Raw genomic sequence first — 20,651 nt, forward strand, 5'->3', positions numbered from 1 at the left:
ATTTTATAAAAAGAATTGATAGAACAAAGAAAAAGAGAAGAAAAAAAAAACCGTCGTTAAAATCCTCTTCCCGCCCTTCTCTCCCCACCCTTGCTTGAAGACGGGGGATTATCCCTCACCACCCAAACTCCTCTTATTCCCTTTCATCATCTCATCCTCCTACTCTTCCTCCCCATCGCCATCTCCATCGCAATGGGCAACTGCTGCTCCATTTCCAAGGCCCATCAGGATCCCCCGGCCGCTCCTCCCCCCACGTCCGCCGTCGTCGTCGTCCCTCCCTCCGCCGAACCTGCTCGGGCCCGCAAATCCCCAGCCCCGCCGGCCGTCGGCCCCGTCCTGGGGCGGCCGATGGAGGACGTGCGCGGCAGCTACAACATCGGGAAGGAGCTGGGGCGCGGGCAGTTCGGGGTGACCCACCTGTGCACGGACAAGAGAAGCGGGGAGAAGCTGGCGTGTAAGACGATCGCGAAGCGGAAGCTGACGACGAAGGAGGACGTGGAGGACGTGCGGCGGGAGGTGCAGATAATGTACCACTTGTCGGGACAAGCGAACGTGGTAGAACTGAAGGGGGCGTACGAGGACAAGCAGTCGGTGCACCTGGTTATGGAGCTGTGCGCCGGAGGGGAGCTTTTCGATCGGATTATAGCGAGGGGCCACTACACCGAGCGGGCGGCGGCGGCCCTGCTCAGGACCATCGTCCAGATCGTCCACACCTGCCATTCCATGGGGGTGATGCACCGTGACCTCAAGCCCGAGAACTTCTTGCTGCTCAACAAGGACGAGGACGCGCCGCTCAAGGCCACCGACTTCGGCCTCTCCGTCTTCTTCAAACAAGGTTGGCGGCTACCACAACTACTTAAATCTACGTAAGGATCATCGTTCTACTTAGTTGTTGATTTTTAATCCTCCCTTTTAACTTTTTCACAGGAGAGGTGTTTAAGGACATAGTTGGGAGTGCATACTATATTGCACCTGAAGTGTTGAAACGAAAATATGGGCCAGAAGCAGATATATGGAGCGTAGGAGTGATGCTATATATTCTCCTTTGTGGAGTTCCTCCTTTCTGGGCTGGTATTTTTTTAAAAAAAAACTTTTACTTCTCTATTTATAAAGCTCCTTAATGGTAAACATGAGCTGATTATATATATAAACAACTGCAAATTTGATCAATTACAGAATCAGAACATGGTATCTTCAATGCAATCCTGCGTGGCCACATCGATTTCACCACTGATCCTTGGCCAAACATCTCATCTGGAGCAAAGGATCTTGTCAGGAAGATGCTCAACTCTGATCCTAAGCAGAGGCTTACAGCATTCCAGGTTCTCAGTAAGTATAGTAGAGCTTCTCAAAATCATGAGTAAAGAACAAAAAAAGAAGCCAAATTTAATAACTTGTGTAATATATTGTGACAGCAATCATCTTCTTCCGAATGCGTCAGTACAACGAAAGTTTTAACTCTCTGTAATTTGTACAAGCTGATTTCTAAGCAGCGGTTCATCATGGTTTGCTATGGCAGATCACCCATGGATCAAAGAAGATGGAGAAGCACCTGATACACCCCTTGACAATGCTGTTCTCAATAGGCTGAAGCAGTTCAGAGCAATGAACCAGTTTAAGAAAGCTGCACTCAGAGTAACTCTTTTACTGAATTGCCACTTGTCCCTTTACAATAGTATTCCTGAAACTATAGCCAATTATTTCCAGAAACACAATTGCATCTCTTATAACATCTGTGCATGGGGATAAATGTACAGGTTATAGCAGGTTGCTTATCAGAAGAAGAGATCAAAGGGCTGAAGGAGATGTTCAAGAACATTGACACGGATAATAGCGGCACTATAACCCTTGATGAGTTAAAGCAAGGACTAACCAAGCAAGGAACAAAGCTATCAGAGTACGAAGTTAAACAGTTGATGGAAGCTGTAAGTTTTCAGAAATAAAAGACTGTTCAAACCAATAAGATATAAGTTATAAAAATCCGCAAGTTTTACTGAAAATTATCACAACCATCTTGAACATACCTAGGGTTCTTCATCCTTTTATCTAACACCTTTTGGCACAGGCTGATGCGGATGGCAATGGAACAATTGATTACGAAGAGTTCATCACAGCAACAGTGCATATGAACAGACTGGATAGAGAGGAGCATCTATACAAAGCATTCCAGTACTTTGACAAGGATAACAGCGGGTATGTTATGCATGATCAATAAGCAGCAGTGGATCTGCGCACCTTTAAATTTGATGAATACTTAACAAAGAAAGTTGAAGATATTAAGAAACCAATTGGTGTATTCGAGTGTGTAGTGATTTCTGTTCTAATAGATGGAAAAGGCCACAACTTACTTTTTTCTTACTCTGAATTAGGTACATAACAACAGAGGAGCTTGAGCAAGCTCTAAAAGAGAAGGGCTTGTATGATGGAGAAGAAATCAAGGACATAATCTCTGAAGCTGATGCTGATAATGTAAAGAAAAGTTGATTAGCATATCTCAATAATGAGCCTTTGAGCCAAGCAAGTTCTTATATAAATTCCTACTGATTCAACTATCCATTCATGCAGGATGGGAGGATCGACTACACAGAGTTTGCTGCCATGATGAGGAAAGGGAACCCTGATCCAAACCCCAAAAAGCGGCGTGACGTAATCCTATAGAAAATTAACAGTGGCACCTGAGTCTTCCGCGTGATGAATGACCACAGAGACTACATTATGCAAAGCATTGATGGAAGTCATGGAACTGCAAACAATGGAATGAACTTTCACATGTTGCCTAGGATCTCTATTCATGAATATGAGAATATACTGTACAATGTATTGATGGGGATGGATGGACCTGGGAATGAAATGCATGCTCTATATGAGGTTTGGGGAAAGTTCAGTCTATATTCCTATTTCTCTTCGCTAACCTAGGTTCCAATCTGGCATTTGTTTTAGCATCTCAGTAGAGCTTTCAATAACTGTTCTAGATTGGCTAGTGTAGCCTGAAGATTTGTCCAATGTAACTTAATGAGCATCAAATCCCAAAGGCGATAGCTCATTACCATTACCAATGACTATGGTCGGGCATAGAATAGAACAATAGCACCATTAATTGCTAGCGCACAGTATACGGTGATTTGCATAAGCTCAAGCAGTACCAGGTATACCTTCTTTCCTCTATTTCTATAACTGAATTTGCTTATAGCATATGGAAGCTGATGAACTTTCCCTGGTTAGTCCAGAAAAATAGATAACAAGAATATCCCAGCATTCTTGAAACCCCTCACACTATATTTTAGACTGCTATTAGGGATTAGAAAACATGAAACAATGCTATATAATCCTGCGAGGACTCCTAATAAACCTATAAACCTGTAATTGCCATAAGATTTTTCAGAAATTATGACTCCAATAGGAACCCAGAACACAAACACTACCAGCAAAAATTCAAAGATTATATATAATTTAAATTACCAGCCCTCATATAATTAAACTTTTAAACAACATCCAGTTATATTACAATAAAATCATTTATCTGTCAGGCTCAAAATCTAGGATAGCCTCAATCTGTATGTACAGCAGAATACGGCACTATACATACTCTGTGGATTGCATCCTGTTTCCTTCCTCTTTTAACTCGCATTTTCTGTTAACCTCATCAATTTAGAAGTTTAAACCATTAAGACAAAAGTCAAGTATAGCATTAATCAATTGACTTCTGACAACATATATGTAACTGACTGGCCTTCCTCTGAGAAACAGAAAATGACTTCATCAAGAGTTCAGACAATTGTTACTATTACTTAAGTGCATATAAATAGATACATCAAGGACCTGGCTTTTATATGTTCTTTCTTGGTTGTTTCCTCTATCCACTTGTCTCTATTCTTGTCTTACAATTTTTAACACCAGATGGTGCAAACTGAAGAGCATCATTCTTCATCTTCATCATATAGGATCAATTCTTCCCAAACTACCAGCCTGACATGATAGACTGGTAGTGCATTGAAGTTTCCTGATACCGAAACCGTTTTCCTTCAATTGCTGAAAGTCCCCACGCAATCCTTATTATAACAAATGAAACTAAACAAGCTACAACGCGATCTCAAATACCCTGAGATTCATCAACAACATGCGTAGCCACCATCACTACATTGCAGAACTTAGACAAACATAATTGAGAAAATGAGAACAAACACTCAGCATACAGAACAAGATGAAGTTAGCACATCAAGAAATAAAGGGAACTATAAAAATACAAGATCCAATGCACATCCATGTTCACAGAATTCATCTCAAAGCACAATCCAGACAAGTATAAGCACCATCATTAAGTCATCAAACATTCAAAGTTGACACCTTTTTTTTCCAAAGTTGATGGCTTCCTCTATTAGAAGTACTTATATCATACAAGTGAATGGAAAACAAAGGAAGTACCCATCGATACATCGGAAGTGCGTCTACTTGTCCTTGGTTGAGATGCCGTACTTCTCCTGCATCCTAGCGATCTCGTCCTCCTTCTTCTTTTGGTCCACCTTCTTGCTCATCTTGGTCTGCTGGTAGTAGAGCACGATGAGGTACCGATTAGCGACGTTGAAGCCGGAGAGGTGGTCGACGGCGGTCTTGGCGTCGTAGATGTCCTCGTAGACAACGAAGGCGGTGCCGCGCGTGTCCTTGTTCGTCCCGATCCTGATCTGGCGGATCGCGCCGTACTTGCCGAAGATGTCGTACATCTCCTCGCTCGAGATGTTGAAGGGGAGATTACGCACGTAGAGCACGCGATTCACCTCGGGGGGGAGGCGGGTGTTTCCCTTCCGGAGGCTTATCGCTGCCATGAAACCGATAGGAGGTGGAGAATTAGAGTTAGGGTTTGTAGGTTTCAGTGAGGAAGACGAAGGGAGGAGGGGTGAAAATTATTTGCGGCGTCTAAAGGATAATAAAAGCGGATGGCCGTGCTTACCGACTTCGTCTTACGGGTCGGATCGAATGCCGAACAACATACTCGAACCCGATTCCATGTTTGAATTGGAATATAAGATAAATGTAGAAATTGGCTAGAAATTGTTGTGGCATGAGCTGATAATAATTTATAATGGAATGTTATGTTCCAAGTTGTTAATTAAAATTAACCTATAGGCTTAAAAGGAATTCTTCCTTATTTCAAAATTATATTTAATATGTTAAAAACACGATATACACTGTTAAATTTGGTAGGTCACTTGGTTGGAAAGCATTTATCATAACCTTCATAAACATCTTTTTCCAATTGAGAAAAAAGAATGAAGGCAAGGAATGGGGGAAAACTATACAATATCATAAGAAAATTATCACAGGGTGGTCACATATCATTTCTATATACACAACTACAACTGTAACATGGAGTGCTCATAAGAGTACATAGATAGATTAGATTTCATTATAACGTACGGAACTTGTAATTTTGTATTATTTTCTTGAGCATAATCTTTACTATTATCGACGATCCATAAGAGTAGACTAAGCTGCAGCTCTACTCCGTTGAACGGGAGCACGAAGAGAAGCCATGTATGCAGCATCGGCCTTCTCAATGCCATCAAAGAGATAACCAAAAGGTGGCATGTTGATGTACTTTCCTGAACCAGGCGTAACCTCCAGTTTGCCCTGTTCCCATACGACTCTACCCCTTGAAATCGTCACTTCAACTTTGCCCTGCAACCATGAAGATGATTCATCAGTGTAGAGGTCAATCTTGGGAAGGATTGACTAGTAATCGGATTCGGAGAGTAGTTAGATCTTATGGAACTAGAGAGAGAAATCTGGTTGCATTTGAGTGAACTACTAGCTGACAAGAAAAATGTCAAACCAGTCCGAGCTCTAAGAAATCTAAAAATACTCAGCATAGATTGGACATTGGAAAAACGTACAAAATTGAATCACAGGGGAAACTATATTTGTATTAGCAGGTAATATGGAACATGCAAACAATCACAACCTTAAATGTTAAGAATAAGTCTTTGGTATACACACATCAAAATATCAAAATTAGCAGCAGCTTATTGATTGGTGAACCAAGAAGATATGGAGCCGACATGATTTGAGGATGAAGAAAATTTAGAAGGAACTACACGACGGAAGAAAAATTATGATGTTCTCATTTCTCACACAATTATCACTCAACCTAACCAATTTAACTATAAAGGTCCATTGTATAAGAAATGGTTTACCTTTCCGGCTCTCCCCTCGTACACATTTGTGTCGGATCTTGAATGGTGGGAAGCAGCAGATAATTTGAAGCTTGCTTTGGGGTTTAGTATGATAATATCTGCATCAGATCCTTCTAGTATTGCTCCTTTTCTTGGGTATATGTTGAATATTCTAGCACTGAGAAAAAAAAAATCAAGAGAAATCTTGTTGAAGATATAAAACTATGTACCTTGACAAATGGACCTGGATATTCAGTTACATACAAAGTGAACTACGTTACTCTCAACATGACAACATTTCATAGTCATGATAGAAACATGATGGAAACAAAAAGTAATCATGTCACCAAAAAAATGATTATCCATAAGGTGACAACATACCATTCTGTGCTCGTCACTCTAACATAATCGGTAACAGATATCTGACCAGTCTCCTGCATTAATGGCAGAAGCTCTAATAAGATGCAGCCTGCTGGGACAGAACATGTAATTGCAATCATTTGCCTAGAAACCTAGCAAATTCAACTTACCACCATTGTGTCCCAAATTAAATGCATCCTTTCCTCTATACCTAGGATTAGTCAAAGTGATATAGGAATAGTATTAGAGATTTCAACCAAAATTGACATAAGAATTGCACCAGCCTCTTTTGGGTTATGAATTTGCTGCCATATTTACTAAAGCCTAAAGCATACCGTTGACACCATTAGGAATTTTCTGGAAATCATCAAAACCAAAAGCTTTCTGAGTAGAGTTGAAAGTGCAGTGATCAGTTCCAACAAGCTGTAGAAGTAGAACATCTGAATGAGCTTCCAGAAGTCTCACTACTTTTCAACAAGAAATCAGTACATACAAAGGGCTACATAAAAGCAGATGAAACTTAATGTAGCTATAGAATTAGGTGCAATATTTTTGAAAGCTGACGTATTCACATACGGAATGATCAGAAGAACTCTTATAAATATAGCATGATGTGTAATAACTCAGTCAGAATTAGAAGACACTAAAATATTCAGAGGGTGTCTGTTGGAGTGACAGTTTACTTCTGCCTAATGCATCCTGGGGTGCAGATCCATGCCGTGAAAAAACTTTACAAGTAATAAGGGTAATGCTGCATATAAATGATACCCTCTCCAAACCCTATTGCCCTTTCTTGGTATACTTAGATTATTTCATAGAGGAATGCCAAGACTTGTTGTTTAGTGACAGTTTTACCAGAAACATCACGAACAGCCAACTCTCATAAAAGGTAATAATCATAAAGGTGAAGACCCCAAGTACTTTATCACATGACTACCAAGTGTTAACAAAAGACCTGCAAAATTCCTGTTGAAAGAGCAGCCTGAAGGACTTTGTCATGTCCTGCCTTCCTTATTGGAGGACTCATCACATACCTAAAATATCATCTGAGCATTATGCATAATGATCGTACATTTCAAATCAAGAAAGAGGAAAGTTAGAATATCTGTTCTTACTTTGCAGCAGTAGTGAAGTCCGGATGCCAAAGCCAAGAATCATCAAGCACTAGCCCAGAAACTACAGGTTCACCAATGACCCTCTGCCCTGAAAAAAATATGTTTATTTCCATCAACTTGTGAATCACTACCAGGAAGTTTTGAATTACAGGTATAATGTATGAAAAGTTTTTTGTTATTATTTATAACCGAATATTAATGAGCTGAAAAATTGAAAAGATTCAGCTGATATAAAAACGAATCCTGATTAGGCCCAATCCTTTGCTACCCTCTATAATACCGTCCAAACATCAGCCCATATCATATGACAGATCCAGCTACACTTAGATTTTGATATTGGCGTGCCGCAGCAAAGTCAATGACCAACATATGCATAATAAAATTACTTTCATAAAAGAGGATTTCATTAATTTATGTTTGCATTAATTAATCAGTGATCTTACTACAATCTGTGTCAAGAGTTTGTGTACAAAAGATATCAAAAACAGATGAGGTTCCAAACCAATCTATTTTTTTGTCGCAAAAGGTTAGTTTTGCTAATTTATGTTAGTGCACCACTATTAAGATGTAAGATGTATTAAGTTGAAGGGGAGAAAACTATAGAAAGAAAAAAAAAAAACCTGCTATCTTAGCCTTTGCAATCTCTTCCATGGCATCAATGCTCATCACATGAACCACATATAGTGGTGTATTGACAAAACTTGACAGTCGGATAGCTCTTGCAGTTGCCTCTGCTTCCAACTGCATAAGCAGTGAACAAATTGCAACCAAATATTCAGTGAACAGATAATATCTAACATCTAGATGAACAACCATGATAACAGAGAATGCAGGAACATATATAGCATTTCAAGTGTTCCACAATTATATGTAGTTAAGTGCAAGCAATTGCATTTACTTCTCCCAACAACATGAGATCTGCAAGAGCAAAACCCACAGATGAGATGACTCCCCAAGAACTTAAAATTTTTACGACCAGCTGTTCCAATCTTAGTCGACAGTAGAACATGTTAGAGCATAACTTCTAATTTACAACCAGCTTCCAATATCATGAGATTGGCAAGACATAATTAACTAAATGTCTTTGTTGACAGAAGAATTATCAAAGAACCAAAGACATCTCAATCCCAAGAACCCGCCATCTCAAATGATAGTAAATAATAACAATAATTTAATGTGGAAAGTTAATTGGCCCAATTTCTAGTGTCAAAAGTCTTTTACAAGAAAATCTGACTTGTTGGTTACTAGAAAAAACTTGGCGTCTAATAATGGACAAAAAGGTAAGAAGATAGGTTTTATAACCAATGACTGGAGGAACATATACATATGGGGTAAAAACATCAGCAGAAAAAGTCTTAGAAGCTCCTTAAATAAAAGGAAATGACTAGACAACATATACTTATTAGTTATTACTATATACGTTAAACAGATCTGCATTGGAAATTACAATTGGAGGCCTTGAAAGAGCATGTCCCTCTGGACCTGTTATTCCAAGATCTATCATTCGTTTTTGTCCTTCAGCAACAGCATCTCCATTTTCTGCATGGACCATAGCCAACGCACCAAGTGACTTGCACTTCTCCAAGCCTTGTAGTAAAAGCTCATCACCAATCATCAATGATCCTTTGTATGCCATGAAAAACTTGAAAGAATTTATTCCTGATTAGGGTAACAAAAATCGCTCAGAGTTCTTTTTATGAAGATGATTTCAGATGAGCAATTCACTAATCTAGAAAGTACCAATGTACAAATATTTAGCAACAAAAAAGAAAAGGAAAAAGGAATCCACTGACCGTGCTCTTCAACCATGAGTTCCATGTCCTTTGAAACTGCTTCATCCCATTTTGTGATGGCCATGTGAAATCCATAATCCATTACTGATTTTTTTGCTTTATCCATATAGGATTCAAAGCCTGCAGATAAACTGCCATTTACTGGTATGACAAAGTCAATATGCATTGTCGTCCCCCCAGCCAATGCTGCAGCTTGACCAGTAAAGAAGTCATCTATGGTCACAGTTCCCATGAATTCCATCTCCAAGTGAGTGTGAGGGTCAATCCCACCTGTTATAATTTCAGGGGAAAACCATCAGGTTTGTCATATTCTATAAATTCTTCAGGATATATCTAGCTTCACTATATATTGACAAATGTGGTCAGCTACTGTGAGGCATTCACTTGGACATCAGTGGATCACCTGGCATGACATACTTCCCAGTTGCATCAATTATTTTTACATCATCATCAACCTGCAGAAGAAAAAACAAGAATCTTATAGTTAATTACACATATTAGAATAAAGAGGAAAAATAAAAGATTAATGCTTGGGGTACTTCAGAAGGCCATTGATGACTATAATTTCCTACGTGTCATGCAACTTGGCGGTAAGAGTGTACTACGTCAAAAGATAGTGGCTATTGATTAGGCCAGATTTACAATTACACCCCTTAGCACATAAAATCTCAGTCATCAATAACCTACTGGAGTACTCCAAGCAATACTAAAAAGATCAAATAGTGCGCTTTCTTTACTAAGTATTAAATATATAATAATAAGTTATCCGGGAAAGAGGTTATCTCGATTCTCAGCAGATCAGAAGACACTTAAAAGTATTGACATCCAACTATTGCAGTTATAGAAGAGATCAACGCGTGCACAAAAAATCCAACTAATTCTCAAAAGAAACCAACTTTATCCAAATCTCACCATAATGTTAGGCCTCACAGAGACAACGATCCCATCATCGATGTACACATCCGCCACTTCCTTGTGATGCGCGTTCACGACGGTCCCTCCCTTGATCAAGATCTTGGTCGAGGAGGACAAACCACAGCTCGAATCACCTCCAATAGAGCAGAACTACGGGGAAATCCAACAAATCCCTCATAGTACCACGGAAAACGTAATCCAAGAAGATAGCTAGCTAGGGCTTCTCGGAGAGAGCTTACCCCTTGCGCCTGATGCGAATTGGAAGCGGAGAGAGGGAGAGGGGTGACAAGGAAGAGAATGATGAGATCGAAACGGAGGGATTTGGTCTTCCATGGACGATTGGATCGAAGCTTTGGCCCCATCGATAGTAGTAGTAGTAATAGATAGAGAAAAAGGAAGGGAATGGAGATTGGACTTATCGCGTTATTTATCCGAGCATCGAAGCGGGTAGTGTTTTGAAATTGTTAGTATATAGAGGAGGAAATGCCCTTGTTTGAGATGTTAAATTACAAGATAACCATAATTGTACTGTGAATCATCTGCAGCTCAGGCTGTAGCAATTTGCTACAATCAGGGTACTTGGCAGGATCCAGTGGCTGAGTTAAAACATTTCGCAACAACAATTGCAAAAATGGGCACTAAGCCACAAATTAGGATCAGGCTGTTGTTCTTTGTAGATCATTAAGGGGAGAAAATTGTAATTTAAGTCTCAAGATTTTTTTGATAGATTGGAAGATTATAGCTTCTTCTCTCTGAGCTGGAAGGAATCTTGACATCACTTATAGGTTGACTAATAGAATCTGATGAACTCCTGTGTGGCTCTCTTGAAGGTGAGATCTCCTTTTAACTCCTTTTCATGTGGTGTTTAATTTCTTAAGTTGACTATTATAACAATCAGGGATGAACCCATGAAATTTGGGACAAAATTGCAAACAGGTTTTACAAATACAATATAGTATAAAATTATGTAATTAATTTTTTATTTTCTCCGTTGATTTTTAAGGTTTTTTTTTTTGGTGTGCATACCCTTAAAAAATGTCTTATTGCGTGTGTATTCAACTAAAATTAATATTTGCATGTATGTCCTGAAGGTAGGTCTCAATGATTTAATAGAAAAAGACCCAAAAAAAAAATAACATTAACTAGAATAAGAATATTTCTGTCTTTTTATCTCTATTTTTTTTTAAATTATAATTGTTTGTTAACTTCAATGAGTATCAATGCAGAAATTAAAGTTTTAAAAGATATACGAGCAAAACTTGTGTATCAAATATCAACTTTAGAAGGGTTTATAAGAGATTTTTTTTAAGGGTATATATGCAAACACAGAATCCATTATTTAATTAGAAAGTGAGAAAGTTTAATCAAATTAAGTTTCAAAGTATGACAATCTTCTTGGAGCTTTCTAACAGCAGGCAAGAAAATATTGAGAAGTTTCCTTTGATTTTTGATGGCATTATGATCAATTTGAGCATCCTGTTTATGAGGAATTATATTGCAGCTGCACTATTTCTTGATCTCGCTGTTTAAAACAATAAGCTGAATGGCTTGGGAAGGTGGCAACTATATTGACATTTGACCGGTATAGCAGTCAGTACAATCTAACAGCCATAAAATCACTTTAAAGACATTGCATAAGATTCACAATATTATGGTTTCCGTGTAAAGCAAATGAAATTCTTAAATCAAAAGAATGGAGTGTTCCCTTTGACAGATTTTTACAATTGCCGCATAGCAAACATATATAAATTGCCTGCTACTCTAGTAGAAACAGCCTAATCTACCTGTGCCAGGGAAAAAAAGGGAAAAAAAGTTAAGATTCCACGGCAAAAACCAAAATTGTCCGTTGAACTCTGGTACCGCTTGCTTTGTCTCCTCAAGTCTCAAGTCTTTCCAAGTGGAAGTTCCACCAAATGCCGAAAAAAAATTCTGTTCTTTTAGTAGAAGCTTTTGATATGTCAAATCACCTTTCAGCTGCCTTATTACTTGAATTGAAGCACATAACTTTCCCTTCTCATTAACAGCTTTATCCAGTTTTACAATTCCTGGTTCTCAAAGATCTCCAGTTGTAGGACCACGACGTCCTTAAGTGTCATTACATGCTTGCAGTTCCAACAAGCATCCTGAATAAACAAAATGGTGGCACCCAAGGCAAGGTGCACATAGAACAATACTAGAGAGGAATCCTGATAGTAGAATGTATGGAAAGCAATTCTTCTTCCCTCTGCTCATTCCAGATGCCATCAGTAACCATGAGGGATGTCGATTCTGGAAAATCCAAATTTTGGTCATCAGTGGTTGGCCTGAATTTTTTAACAGCATGTTCATTCTCTGAAGGTTCAGCATGGTCACTCCAATCACTGCAACCGATGTCTTGATCATTCATTAATTGGTTGTCATTTCTTTCAACTATTTTATCTTCTAATTGATCATGAACCATGTCAAGAACAGGAAGAATTGCAGTTGAACTAAATGAACAAGGTACCATTCCAATTGGGCATGGAATCCACAAGCTAGCCAGAGTCCACGTGCTATTTGTCTCTGCATTGTCGTCTATAGAATTTCTAATTCTATTTTTACGTTTCTTGGCTTGTTGCTTTAGAGATTCCAGCTTCTCTGCTTCTTTTTTAGCCAAAGCCTCTTCATGTAAGAGCACAGTTTTAGACTGGGGCATGCTATCATCTTCAGTAGAATAGCAGTTCTCTGAACTTAGCAAAGGGTGCTTCTTCAATCTCTCTTTTAGAGCACTTTCTCCAACCATCTCAGCAAGTAGCACTACTGAAGCTGCAATATATTTGTCACCAATGATTGATAAATTTAGGCACTTCCGCAGAAGTTTTTTGAGAGAAAATCTGGGTACAGCATGTTTGTCTACAGAAAGAACTCCAATCTCATCAATGAGATCAATATGGCCAGAATCATTCAATGACTTGAGGTTTTCGAGGAGCCAAAGAAACAGGGAACACAAGTTTCTTACTCCAGACTTCTCAGTTGAATGCTGGGATGAAAGAAAGTAGCATTCACCTGCAAAGTCAAAAGGTAAATAAGAATACAAAGATCTTCATGAAGTACTAACTAAAAAAAATGATACCAAGTCTAGAAAAAATTAGAGGAAAATACACCCAGATAACCCATAGTTATGTTCTCAAGATTCAAGAAGATATGGACTTGTGAAAAGTGCAACAAAATTACATGAAATTCCACCATCAGGTAATTACTTAACAAGAAAAGAAAAGGCATCAGTAAAAAAATGTCACTAGTATTCAAATTATACCATTCTCATATTCCATGACTTGCTTGGCCTCAATCATTTCAAGGACTGCCTTCAGTATACTGAGTAGTAATCTGGAGTTCTTACATGCCAATTTGTTAATGATAGTCTTCAAATAATTAACTGAGCTTACAAGCGGCTTCAATTCATCATTTTCTGAATGTTCTACATCAACAATGTCTAAACCAGCTGATGTCTGCAACTCAAAGAACTCCAACAGAACGGACACAACCTCTAAGGGATATGCAGAGTAAAGTCGAGCAATAATCTTTGTAACCTTCGAGATCTGTTTCTCCGCACCTGCAAATTATAAAAAGATACCCATCAACATCAACCAAGCATAGTGTTAGAGTGCAATATTATCTTATTAGTGATATGCTTGCTTAATTAGGGTAAGATCTTGTGTGTACCAGTCATGTCTCTCCCAGTCTGATCAGTAAATTTTATTAATAAAGTTTTACACGTGAGTCCAGCTGATCTACTTCATTTTTATGGAATTTACATATTTTAAAAGTTAATTTATGTTGGGGTAGTACTCCTGAGGTTGAAGCATATAACTCTGAAGAATATGTGAGTGATTCATTGATGGCATCTCTTTCTTTTATGGATCAGTTCAATATCTCTAGCTTAAGATCCAATTAATCAGATACTAGTCAAAGAAAGAAGAAAATAAGGAAAAGGGAGCCATGGTAAGTCCAAAACTGAGTACCTCCTCTTATCTGACATATAGCAGTATGAAACATGTACCATGGATTTCCTTACCAGCTGAATGTTAGGTGATGCATTAAAAATTTACCATGTTCAAAAGAAAAATTCAGATGGCTTGAACTGTAAAGGGTCAGATTAGGGAATGTAGCATAAAGAAACAGTTCCTTAGAAATAATCGATGAATGAATCAAATCATCAAAATTTTTTTACAAAGTTCATTTTTGTAGCTTTAAAAGTCTGAAACAAAGTGACTGCATTATAAAAGTGATGAAGTGTTCATAAAGGAACTGACCATCAGGAGAAGAACCACTTCAATACCTAATGCGATAACATGATTGACATCATTGTATAAGCTTAACCTTTTATAAATCATTGGCAAGCCAAACTTCATGGATAATCAAATCGAGTAGCAAAGTAGATTTAGATAAGTACCATTCGACCTAGATGACTGCAACTTTCCGACTATCTGTGAAGAAAGTTTGTTGCCTCCCCTTAGCAGAATAGCCTGCTTTGCACCTACACAAGTCAAAGAAGCCAAACATAGATTAATATTGGTACTGGTCAGAAAATAAGACATGATAGCATGAAAGGTAATGAACAGCCTTTCACCGCCTCTTTAGAGCTAAAAGTTGAAAAAGAAACACAGACATTAAGAAATTCCACAACCAACACTCATTACATAACAATAAATTCTATGATTTTTATGCCCGTAGAAAAAAATAATTCATGTTCATATTTGTAAAAACTAAACGAAGATTAACGAGTAAATCAATCTTTGTTCAACTGCAGCTACTTCTCTGGGAGAGCATTGGTATTAGAAGCCTTGCTCATTTTGTAGCTAAGCTTCCAACAATTTTCTGATCAAAATCACCTACATGGATCCCTAAGTGAAAGCTGACGTAGTTAAAAGTCCATCATATTAATTATCTTCTAATAGAACTAAATCCTTAGATAAATAAATGGCCATCTACTTTAAAACTTGCAAAATCTGAGATAGCAATGTTTTAAAGAAAACAAGTCAGCCAAGCAAGGAACATATCAATGCAGATGCCTTTTAAATATTTTTTATTCCTTAATGAGCCGATATGAATCTTCCTATTATACCTGCATCAACATGTGAATGTTCACTACATTATTATTTACTTAAAGTCTGCATCTCCCAACTGCTCGAAACACAAAAAATTTCCCCATCCATCTTTAGTTACAGTACAATACATTGGTATAGCAAGTGCAACACATTCTGTACTGCATTCATCTAATTTCTTAACCAAAATTACTATTCACTTCCCAGCATTAAACTTCTAGCATCAATTACTTGTCTATGTCAAATCTCAGAAGTTTCTAACAAGGTTCAATTTCCTCCATTGCTTTGAACACTTGAATCCAAGACAATAAGATAAGATCTTACTATCGGACAATTAACAACTTGGTGCAACATTGCACAGACCACAACATAACTCTGCTTCATAATGGAGAATAATCTTTCTGAAGTGATCTAAAGGCTTTCAAGATATCTCAAGCAAAGTGGTATAAAATTTTTCTACCTATTTCAACACTTAAACCCATTTTAATGTCTTGATAGATATGACAGAATAATTGGGTGATAGTTCAGCCTACAAAACAAGTTCTGGTCATATATAAGTTCATTATTGCATTGCAGGACTGACTGTGAGTACCCTACATCAATGTGAAGAAAATTGTCACAGTGGTTGTAGATAAAGGGCAAATAACCCTCCACCTCCAAACTAATCTATGACTCTAATCATGATATATGTTTACTATAAACATTGTCTCCGGTAGTCAAAATTATTGATCTGGCTGTATTTTGGACATTAAATCCTGATGAAACTGTTACTTTTATACAACTAAGGAACACAGACTCACATTTCATTTTGATTTCTGAACTTGGTTTTGCAACATGTTTGGTCTTTAAGCAGTACGCCATCTCACGCAATCTAGATCTTATTTCTATTCGAACATCGCGGATAGCACACTTCTGTGGTTCCCAGTAATTAGATTTCAAAAAATCAAGTGCCTGCAAATAACAACAAAATGACATGGCTAAGTGAGAAACTAATCGCATAACATAACATGACTCGATATTCTGCAGCATACATATCACTTACATCTAATATATAAATTCTACAAATATTAGCAATTGCCAGGTGCAAAATTGAAAATCACGCCACATGCAACAAGAAGTCTTCAACTATTTGAGGAAAACCATCTCAGATAGAGGAAGAGAAATCAATATTCCATTACATAATCATCTTTTATGAAGCAGAAGTATGAATCAGGCAGAAAGAAAAAATCAATAATTAATCAATCTTAAATTGTTTACACAAACTATAGAAACATAGGATGTCTCAAGGAATGTAAATAGTTGATGTTGAAGACTCCAATAGTGAAGGTAAAGAATGATTGCTATCAAAGCAAAGTAAGCTCACTTACTAGCTACTATGAACAAATTTCTCAACTAAAGCTGGAAAAAAAGAAAAAAAGAAAAACGAGAGTTAAGTCAGTTTAAAATTTATGCACTTGCACAACCCAATATACCTTGATACAGGCCAATCGGACCAGCCGCAGTGAAGGAAGATTGCGATGGGAACTCTCTGCACCATGAAGGTAAAGCAAAGAATGTATCAGGAAATAAATTCAGAAGGGATTGCTGTAACACAAACTAACTATTTTATTAAGAAAATAAGAAATGGAGCTATCTTACCATGGCGAATGTCAACCAGCACTCGGGGTATACCAACTGCATCAGCTAATTGAGATATAGAACGCCCTGTTCTTTTATGTGCTTGCTCCACAAAACCGTTGACAAGCCTTAGAAAAAAAGGCAACTTGAATAAGTTAAGTATTACCCTTCAAAACTACAAGTCTACAGAGTATATACTCTTGGAGATATATCTCCTCAGACTGAAATCAAAGAACGTTTTGCTCTGAATAAAAGTCCATATTTTTCAGGTCATCCTAAGTTAGTATAATACAAAGATGACAGAAGTACAACGTTTAGACCAAGTAACATAACATTGGAGAAAGATCATGATCAGCTTTCAGTTTTTCTCAAATAGTAACTATACATGTTCCTAAAGACTATAGGGAAAGGGCAGGCAAGTTCCAATTTCCGATATAATCCAAGCAGTTCAGTGGTACTCTAATAAGAACAATCCTCACCTCATGATTGCCATGCTATACAGCATGGATAACATCTCCTCCGAGGTTACAACATCATCCGTAGGCTCTTTCCTGCCAAACCAACAAGAATAAAATCTTCAAAAATAAGACTATGAACCCAAAACACTCACCAAAACCAAAACTTCATCAGATAAAGACCTAAAAAAAGGATCCTTTTGCTGGATCTCAACAAACGCAGCAGTGACATCGATCGGAATCGGAAGGCAGCCTCTGCTTCGCCATGCCGATATCTAACACAAACCATACAACAAAGAATCATCAGGTATACCACTCTAAGAGCTAAGGTTTAATCATGCATGCATGCAAGCTCGTACTCTTCTGAGAGCGGCGGAGACGGCATCGGGGGAAGCGGAGAATATCCCTTCCCTAACGAAGTCCCATTGTTCCCAGCTCGACCACGGCACGATCTTGTAGCCGGAGGAGAGCTCCCCTTCGGAGCTCATCGTCTCCATGGAAGAAGAGAAGTAACCCTACTCTAAACCCTAATAAATTCTTTGCTGGCAGATAACTAGGTATCCACTCCGACCTCGCACGGAGAAGCTTGGGAGAGGTTTTGTGTTTACTATATATATATATATATTTATTTATTTATCTCTATCTTGGGCTGGGTTGGGCCGGGTTAATCTAAATTTACCTGATTTATCTCGCTAAAAATATAATTTGATATAAATTCCAGGTTTTAAATAGATTTAAGTTTAGTATAATTTTTATTTATCTAATTTAATTATTAAATAAAATTCTGTATATATATTTATACTTTCAACTTTAATTTATATAAATTAACACCTATACATGATAACTTTAGTTTATCTCAAATTATCCTAATTTTTCATCTAATTGTTACCATCATCAAACCGGAGTATTTTGCAATTTAGTTATCGAGTCTTGCATAATTTACATATAAAATACACATTAAAAATTTTTATTATAATTTTTTTTTAAAATATATATATAATTAAATTGTAAAATACTGGGAAAGTTTTCTTTCCCCTCTCTATATTTCCCCGGCCAAGAGAAAAGCAGAAGCTTATACTAAAGAAGAGGGGGGAAAAAAATGGCCGCCGCGCTAAGATCCGGCATCCTTCGTCATCTCCGCCTCCCCGTCCAAACCTTAGATCGATCGAGATCTCTCTCGTGCCTCAATCCGTTCCATCCTCCGATTCGATCCATGTCCTCCCATGGCGACGACCATATCACCCGAGAAGAGGTCGTCGACCGAGTCCTCGACGTCGTGAAGAGCTTCCCCAAGGTCGACCCCTCTAAGGTTCTCGTCAAAACCCTAACTTTTTTATCCCCCTTCCTTTCTTCCTGGGCCAGTGTCTTTCCCCCCTTAAAAGGACGAATTTTGGGGCGTTCTACAGGTGACGGCGGACGTGCATTTCCAGAAAGATCTGGGCTTGGATAGCTTGGATAACGTGGAGATAGTGATGGCGTTGGAGGAGGAGTTCAAGCTCGAGATCCCGGATAAGGAGGCAGATAAGATCGACTCCTGCAACCTCGCAATCGAGTACATCGCGAATCACCCCATGGCGGCTTGATATCAGGCGAAGTCCTTTATTTCCCTTCTTGTAATTTACCTGTTATCTTCGTTGGAACTCCATGATCAGGTGGTTTGCGTGGTCTTTTCCAAGAATTGAACCTTGGAGTTGATCTAGAATAATCACTGTTTGCGCAAAAAGTTGACCTTTTTCCAATGCAAACTTGCGGCTTAAGTATAAAACTTCTCAGACTCTGGATTTTCCTGAGTTTGGTCTTGTGTTTTTTAGTCCTTCTGCATCAGTTTGCATGTTTTGTTTTTTATTTTCTCTTCGCCCTTACTTCTTCAATTTGCCTATGTAGAAGAGTTACCTACTTGAAAGAGATAGAGAGAAATGGAGCTTCCATTTAGTGACAGAGTGAGATATCTGCTCCTTAAATGTGTGGTTGAAACTAGACATCTAAACATATTCAGTAATCTGGCCCTTCATTCATAGAATTTTAAACCACTATCAAGTAGTTGCACGATTTGTGATAGTTGTTATTAGCACAAATAGTTAATAATGTATCTTTGCTTTTGCATTAAGATGTAGGTGTTGTACATCAGGCTCTTTTTTTCCTTAATCATTGTTTTTTTTTCCTTTTCACTCTATATGTCTGGTTATTTTGAGGTGGAGGCTCTATTTTCTTATATAACTTGTCTAACCTAAGGTCAGAGTAGGATGATGCCACTTTTATTTAGGGGAAGCGGCTACTAGATTTGGGACATTGGTGTAGTTGGCCTATTTTTCTATGCCTAGGTAATTTCAAACATATATTTCTTTTAATTCTACCTAATCATGCCTAATACTTTCTTGGACTATTTATAGTAGCATCAAATAACTATTATCGTGTATCAGACAATAGACATAAGATCATTCTACGTCCTCCCTTCTATCTTCCTGTCTGATTGTAGCAATTTTCCTTCTTCCTTCTCATCCTTTCGGTTGTTCTACTCATTTTACATCTTTGTTTTTCAAAACTCCCATTATCCCTCCTTATTCTTCTTCTAGCTATTAAGCAGCTCTTGTGCTTCCCTAACATAGCATCTAGAGGTTCAACAAAAACTTTAGGTGGCCCTCCGGCTAGGGTACTCACTTGGTCATAATTAATCTGCATATCTTAAGTGGCTAGCTAAGCTTGTGAAGTTCAACTCTAACCTTTGTTCTCAAATCTCAACTCATTTTGTAATTTAATCTTTACTATAACAGGAACACATCAATGTCAGTTTTTCCCTTCTGCGGTAATAGCTATAATGCTAATAAATATTCCTTCTCTGAGAAAATTAGCACTTATATATCCTAAGGATCATCATTAATCAAGCTGTTCACCAACAATTATGGGTCGTCTAACTTGACATGGAGAATACACCACCTTTACTTTCATCAGGGTAGTTGTTTGATAAGGAAGTGCATCTCGCAATATGATCTTATATTGCACTAAATGTATGGAATAGTGTGAGTACTTAATCTTGTTTTGCCCAACCTGGTGTTGGTTTGGATGTTGTTCCTCACTGAGTTGCAACTTACATGCTATTGCTGTACTTTGCATCACCATGGCGACGAAGTTATATGGACAAACATTTTGTATAATGCTCTTTTCATGT

At 38.0% G+C, this 20,651-nt stretch overlaps 5 protein-coding genes across 5 annotated transcripts; 2 read left to right on the forward strand and 3 right to left on the reverse strand.

Moving 5' to 3' along the window:
• Positions 1-107: 107 nt before the first annotated feature.
• On the forward strand, positions 108-2,879 carry LOC140791328 (calcium-dependent protein kinase 2). The gene is made up of 8 exons (XM_073141854.1): positions 108-835; positions 928-1,071; positions 1,177-1,329; positions 1,520-1,635; positions 1,758-1,925; positions 2,066-2,193; positions 2,370-2,469; positions 2,566-2,879. Exons 1-8 carry the CDS (start codon positions 193-195, stop codon positions 2,656-2,658), a joined length of 1,545 nt encoding a protein of 514 aa, XP_072997955.1. The 5' UTR covers positions 108-192; the 3' UTR covers positions 2,659-2,879.
• A 1,311-nt stretch (positions 2,880-4,190) lies between these two features.
• LOC140791329 (splicing factor 3B subunit 6-like protein) lies at positions 4,191-4,907 on the reverse strand. Its single transcript, XM_073141856.1, has one exon. The coding sequence runs from the start codon at positions 4,818-4,820 to the stop codon at positions 4,446-4,448; it is 375 nt and encodes a 124-aa protein (XP_072997957.1). The 5' UTR covers positions 4,821-4,907; the 3' UTR covers positions 4,191-4,445.
• A 371-nt stretch (positions 4,908-5,278) lies between these two features.
• LOC140791350 (dihydropyrimidinase) lies at positions 5,279-10,790 on the reverse strand. Its single transcript, XM_073141884.1, has 13 exons — positions 10,590-10,790; positions 10,348-10,500; positions 9,839-9,890; positions 9,436-9,705; positions 9,090-9,301; positions 8,263-8,383; positions 7,643-7,730; positions 7,483-7,561; positions 6,863-6,950; positions 6,698-6,738; positions 6,549-6,601; positions 6,189-6,345; positions 5,279-5,673 (listed from the first exon to the last, which is right to left on the reverse strand). The coding sequence occupies exons 1-13, from the start codon at positions 10,710-10,712 to the stop codon at positions 5,482-5,484; spliced, it is 1,629 nt and encodes a 542-aa protein (XP_072997985.1). The 5' UTR covers positions 10,713-10,790; the 3' UTR covers positions 5,279-5,481.
• Positions 10,791-11,952: 1,162 nt separating this feature from the next.
• LOC140791574 (uncharacterized) lies at positions 11,953-18,073 on the reverse strand. Its single transcript, XM_073142218.1, has 9 exons — positions 17,845-18,073; positions 17,669-17,760; positions 17,510-17,581; positions 17,052-17,158; positions 16,886-16,941; positions 16,214-16,364; positions 14,762-14,845; positions 13,625-13,921; positions 11,953-13,374 (listed from the first exon to the last, which is right to left on the reverse strand). The coding sequence occupies exons 1-9, from the start codon at positions 17,980-17,982 to the stop codon at positions 12,524-12,526; spliced, it is 1,848 nt and encodes a 615-aa protein (XP_072998319.1). The 5' UTR covers positions 17,983-18,073; the 3' UTR covers positions 11,953-12,523.
• A 442-nt stretch (positions 18,074-18,515) lies between these two features.
• Positions 18,516-19,295, forward strand: LOC140791496 (acyl carrier protein 1, mitochondrial). Its single transcript, XM_073142092.1, has 2 exons — positions 18,516-18,794; positions 18,892-19,295. The coding sequence occupies exons 1-2, from the start codon at positions 18,585-18,587 to the stop codon at positions 19,066-19,068; spliced, it is 387 nt and encodes a 128-aa protein (XP_072998193.1). The 5' UTR covers positions 18,516-18,584; the 3' UTR covers positions 19,069-19,295.
• Positions 19,296-20,651: the final 1,356 nt, after the last annotated feature.

Source organism: Typha latifolia, chromosome 6 (assembly GCF_019914945.1).
Source record: "Typha latifolia isolate L0001 chromosome 6, TyphaL0001v2, whole genome shotgun sequence".
NCBI classification, from domain to species: Eukaryota; Viridiplantae; Streptophyta; class Magnoliopsida; order Poales; family Typhaceae; genus Typha; species Typha latifolia.

What these genes read in the sequence shown, in the direction of transcription:
- LOC140791328 (XM_073141854.1), top strand. Translation starts at nt 193, where the DNA reads ATGGGCAACTGCTGCTCCATTTCCAAGGCCCATCAGGATCCCCCGGCC. An exon ending in TTAAACAGTTGATGGAAGCT is followed by an intron (nt 1,926 to 2,065) that starts GTAAGTTTTCAG and finishes CTTTTGGCACAG; the next exon opens with GCTGATGCGGATGGCAATGG. An exon ending in CTGAAGCTGATGCTGATAAT is followed by an intron (nt 2,470 to 2,565) that starts GTAAAGAAAAGT and finishes CCATTCATGCAG; the next exon opens with GATGGGAGGATCGACTACAC.
- LOC140791329 (XM_073141856.1), bottom strand. Translation starts at nt 4,820, where the DNA reads ATGGCAGCGATAAGCCTCCGGAAGGGAAACACCCGCCTCCCCCCCGAG.
- LOC140791350 (XM_073141884.1), bottom strand. Translation starts at nt 10,712, where the DNA reads ATGGGGCCAAAGCTTCGATCCAATCGTCCATGGAAGACCAAATCCCTC. An exon ending in CTGTGAGGCCTAACATTATG is followed by an intron (nt 9,891 to 10,347) that starts GTGAGATTTGGA and finishes TTTCTTCTGCAG; the next exon opens with GTTGATGATGATGTAAAAAT. An exon ending in ACGAGGGGAGAGCCGGAAAG is followed by an intron (nt 5,674 to 6,188) that starts GTAAACCATTTC and finishes TCATGGTTGCAG; the next exon opens with GGCAAAGTTGAAGTGACGAT.
- LOC140791574 (XM_073142218.1), bottom strand. Translation starts at nt 17,982, where the DNA reads ATGGAGACGATGAGCTCCGAAGGGGAGCTCTCCTCCGGCTACAAGATC. An exon ending in TCTCCGCCGCTCTCAGAAGA is followed by an intron (nt 17,761 to 17,844) that starts GTACGAGCTTGC and finishes GGTTTGTGTTAG; the next exon opens with ATATCGGCATGGCGAAGCAG. An exon ending in TTCAGAAATCAAAATGAAAT is followed by an intron (nt 14,846 to 16,213) that starts GTGAGTCTGTGT and finishes TGACTTGTGTAG; the next exon opens with GTGCAAAGCAGGCTATTCTG.
- LOC140791496 (XM_073142092.1), top strand. Translation starts at nt 18,585, where the DNA reads ATGGCCGCCGCGCTAAGATCCGGCATCCTTCGTCATCTCCGCCTCCCC. An exon ending in CCAAGGTCGACCCCTCTAAG is followed by an intron (nt 18,795 to 18,891) that starts GTTCTCGTCAAA and finishes GGCGTTCTACAG; the next exon opens with GTGACGGCGGACGTGCATTT.